This window comes from Phragmites australis, chromosome 14 (genome assembly GCF_958298935.1).
Source record: "Phragmites australis chromosome 14, lpPhrAust1.1, whole genome shotgun sequence".
NCBI classification, from domain to species: domain Eukaryota; kingdom Viridiplantae; phylum Streptophyta; class Magnoliopsida; order Poales; family Poaceae; genus Phragmites; species Phragmites australis.
The window spans coordinates 2,541,313-2,545,679 of record NC_084934.1 but is presented as its reverse complement, the minus strand read 5'-3'; the positions used below and the strand labels follow the sequence as shown (position 1 = coordinate 2,545,679).

At 42.0% G+C, this 4,367-nt stretch overlaps 1 protein-coding gene across 1 annotated transcript; it reads right to left on the bottom strand.

The window, feature by feature from the left end:
* Positions 1-581: 581 nt before the first annotated feature.
* On the bottom strand, positions 582-4,035 carry LOC133891606 (ATP synthase subunit O, mitochondrial-like). The gene is made up of 6 exons (XM_062332333.1): positions 3,795-4,035; positions 3,603-3,656; positions 2,544-2,787; positions 1,953-2,065; positions 1,077-1,163; positions 582-993 (listed from the first exon to the last, which is right to left on the bottom strand). Exons 1-6 carry the CDS (start codon positions 3,915-3,917, stop codon positions 874-876), a joined length of 741 nt encoding a protein of 246 aa, XP_062188317.1. The 5' UTR covers positions 3,918-4,035; the 3' UTR covers positions 582-873.
* Positions 4,036-4,367: the final 332 nt, after the last annotated feature.

The window sequence follows — 4,367 nt, the reverse complement described above, 5'->3', positions numbered from 1 at the left end:
TACGGTGGTGTTCCGCTGACTTTTGGTCTCCCAAGCCGTCTCCGACGTGGTCGACAGTTTCATTGACTTGTCTGGTGACGGTCCTGAGAGGTTTGTGATGGTAGTTGCTTTGTTGAAGATGTGTTTAGGGTGGATTTCCTGGTTTCCCTTATTTTGTCTGTGGTTCCGGGTCACCGATTCTTGGTCTGGCGGTGTCGAACAAGCCTGTTGGGTCTCTAACTCCAGCGAGCCTGTGATTGGTGGCACCAGTTTGAAGTCTTCTTGACGGAGCTCCGCGTCATGGCTACCGATGTTCATTCAGTGGTCCACATGCGACCAACCGAAGGGTTCTGGTCGTTGGTTTTTTGGCTTAACAAGGTGTCAAGGTGTAAGCATTGGTGTTGACTCCGGTCTGGGGAATGGAAGGTTCATCATTAGCCTAAGTTGCCGAGTTCGGCTCATCGACGCTGGTAACGGCGCAAAGAGAGGCAGAGGAAGAAGGTTCAGAAAGGTCTTTGGGGTCCTTATATGTTTTTTTCAAGGTGCTACTGGTTCCTTGATATACGAATGAAATCCCTTCCCCTTCACAAAAAATAAAAAAATAAGACAATAAGACAATGAATATATGGGATTACAAAAACTTAGAATTCATATATTCCGGTGAATTGGAATTAAAAAAAATTCCATGACCTCCCTTCATGTTTTTGGTGCATGCTTCTTCAAGTAACAAAGAAATGAACATAAATTGTCCAGCAGGCCTCTAGCCCACAAGACAAAATAAAAACAGTGCCCTTCTCTTGTAGAGGAAACAAGGCCAGGTCAAAGTTACAGAAATCAGGAAACTGTCAGCAAAGCAACCGCTGCATTCTGATGACGTTTTTATCCAAAAGCCAGTTAAAATTCAAGGGGTTGCCTCAAGAACGTCTCCATTTGCTTCGCCCTAGTCTTGATCGACATATCAAACACCTTCTGCCCGAATTCAATCACTAGTCCTCCCATGATGCTGTAGTCAATCTGCAGAGAAAGCACAATTGAGGAATAGTCCTCAAAATATTACTTTTGAGGATATACACGAAGCTCGTGGATCAAGTAGTTACCTTCTGTTCAACCAAAATAGTTTTGTTTTTCCCTAGGATATCTTGTAAGGTCTCCTTCAGTTCTTTCTCCTCCTTTTCAGGAAGTGGCTAACAGGAGGGAGCAAAAATATATCAGCTAGCAAAACCAATTGTTTTCAATACATAATCAAGGAACTATAAAAAAAATCTGCACTAAGTACACATCCACCTATCGACAAATTGAGGTAAACAAGCTTAAAAAATTCCTGAAGTTTAGTTCTCCACAGCTTGTAGACGTGAAAGGAGGACATACATGGAAACAGTATGGGTGATTATCAATGCAATAGTTACTAGGAACCAAATGCTGCATCAGAATTTCAAGATATGCCTCTCAAGTTGATTGACACCATTGAAGAATGTGAATTTAAAAAAGCATGCACTACGAGTGGTGATATGCAGTATTCAAGACCATTCAGACCAATCATAAGTGATTTCAGATACTTTATATTTCAGTGTGCAACTTTGAAGGACATGAATTTGAGACAATGTCTGGTAATTTTCCATATACTATCTGCAGACACCATACACTTTCCACAAACAAAAAGCTTATTTTCGTCGCTGTGGTCAATGGATGCCTATTTTTCGCTACGAAATAAAATATGGCAAAAACATGAAACAATACGAAAAAGATAAACTACGGAACAAAATTAACAACACATGAAACTACGAAAGAATTAGAGAAATTCACACACAGCAAAAGTCAACCACCAACGAGTCATTTCATATTGTCATTCGATCAACAAAAGAAAACTATGCATCATCACACATTATTTTTGACATGTGAAGGGAATTGAGCTATTCAACTAGACACTATATTCCTGATAGGAAGAGGACAGAGAGCACATAATATCAACTTACAATAACTGTCCTGACTACAACCTTCACCTCCCCTTTATGTGCCATGGTCAAATCAACAAACCTCTCCGCAATGCGTTCAGTATATTTCAGCCTGCCATTGTCCGCCAGGACAGCTTGATAGAACAAAAAATTAGGCACTGACAAGATACCTAATATGTATGGAATAATATATGCATTTCTAGATGATACTGGGTACATGAAAAAGTGAAACAACATTCAAAGAGGAATCCTTCAACTGACAGGTTTTGCTAACAAACACATATGATTATATAACTACCTATCTAACATTACTACTGTTCATGTCAAATTATCACAGCATATCAAGACTCAAAAAGACTGTATTGCATTGAAATCATCACCACAGAAAGTAAAAAACTCTTGATATGGACGATGCTATTGGAACCAAAATCATTGAAAATGGCTCAACACATTTGAGATGGTTCATCAGTAGAACCAACTGCGTAACAGCTACCTTCCTTACAAACTGAACTCTCTCGACTCTTTTGAATTCGTCAAAGAGATCAGCTGATTGTAAGATTGTAAGTACTATAACAAACTCAGGCGCATGAAGAGAGTGGGCAAAAAGCATACCCAAGAAATTCTTTGTGACATCCGAAAAACCAGCTTCAGCGAAGATTTCCGTTATAGCCTTCACCCTGGTTTCTTTTGGCACTGACAAGTCCTTTATAAATTGAGAAAACATTGGGCTCTTCTTGGATGCTTCTACAACAGTTTTAATCTCAGATTCAACATTGTCCAACAAGTTTGCTTTGGCAGCTGTAAGGAACAGTGCACTGGCATAATTTCCTGTGCCACCATACAGAGCTTCTGGAACCTATTGACACAGTGAAGATACATGATAAGATTACTGGCAACATTTATGGACTAAGGGGCAAAAGAAGCATGTCTAAAGCTACCGAGAATGAATAAGCTTAAATCAAGGATTATGAGTGCCTCTATTCATATAAACTACACAAATAATAAGGAACAAGCAAATATACTCCCTCCTATAACAAATAAGTGATGCTTTGGACATTGACACGGTCTCCAAAACGGACCTTTGACCACCAATATCTATTCCAATATATTTACAAAGTACAGCAAAACTATAATATTATGAAACTACTATTCAAGGATAATCTAGTCATATCATTTCTAAATGTTCAATCTTAATACATAAAGAGGTTTTGAGGGCCAGAGTTTAGAGACTTTGACTGCACACAACCCAAAACGTCACTTATCTGTGATGTGACTGGAGGGAGTACATCAAACAACGAAATGCATTTTGTTGCCCTACAGTGTCCCTACTAAGCAATACAGTTAAGTCCATTGTGAACAAACTTTCCTTCACTGAAGCAGCGAATAAATAATTTGTAGTTCGTAATCCACTGATCTATCCATTGTGTATGACTAAAATAAGTAAGTGATGGGCGTACACACAATAACATTAAACAGAACATAAAATTGTATCCAACCCTAATACAGCACTAAGGTTTCCCAATAGGCAGGATAACGGAGAAACAATTGCATCATTTCAATGTTCCCAATAATACATTGATCAGAGTAGTCAATCACCACTCGACGATCATGAAAACATAAAATTCTCATCCCACTCTGCAACTACATTCGCAAATCAAGGGAAATAAGTACCTTGATCTGCTTCCCGGTGGGCTTGGCCACCTCCGACGCGAAGCCCCTCGAACCCTGCATCAGAATGAACACGTCAGTCTCCGTCCCAAAAAAAAGCACAAAACCTCCTAAGGATAATTAACAGCGCAGGCTGACGATTCGACGAGACGATTGCTCCATCCATCGATCCGGAGAAGGGAACAGGGAACGCACCTCAGAGGAGCGGGAGGCGAGAAGTCGAGGGCCCGCCGCCGGCGACACACGGGTGGACGACGCCTGCTGGAGTGCGGCGGTGGCAGGGACCCTCAGCTTGCGGGCCAGGTTGCGCAGCGACATGGCACCGGCCGGATCCGGAGGAGGCGGCGGCTAGGGTTCGTTTCCTCGTCGCCGGTTTTGTCCGAGCGCAATCCGTCGCCGTCGCGAGCAGATTTTCTTGCACTTTTTTTCCCCCATTTGGCTGGATATTTTGGCCCATCTGAACTTTTTTTTTTTCCTTCAGGCCGAACACTGGGGAATGAAATGGTTCGGCCCGTCAGGTTGTTTGGATCTGGAGCCAAATCCGGAAGGATCAGCCTAGAGATTTTTTTTTATTTATAGTTCCATACACATGTTTCACAGGTAGTAACTTTGGAGCATGTGCTGCCAACGAGCGGCAGCGCATGAGAGCGAGGACGCGGGAGTGTGCGACACGGGCTCACGCGGGGAGAGGAGCGGAACGCAGAGGCGAACGGGATTTTATGGAGAGGAACATCGGGCGAGCAAAACAGAAACTTGTAGACGTTTTTT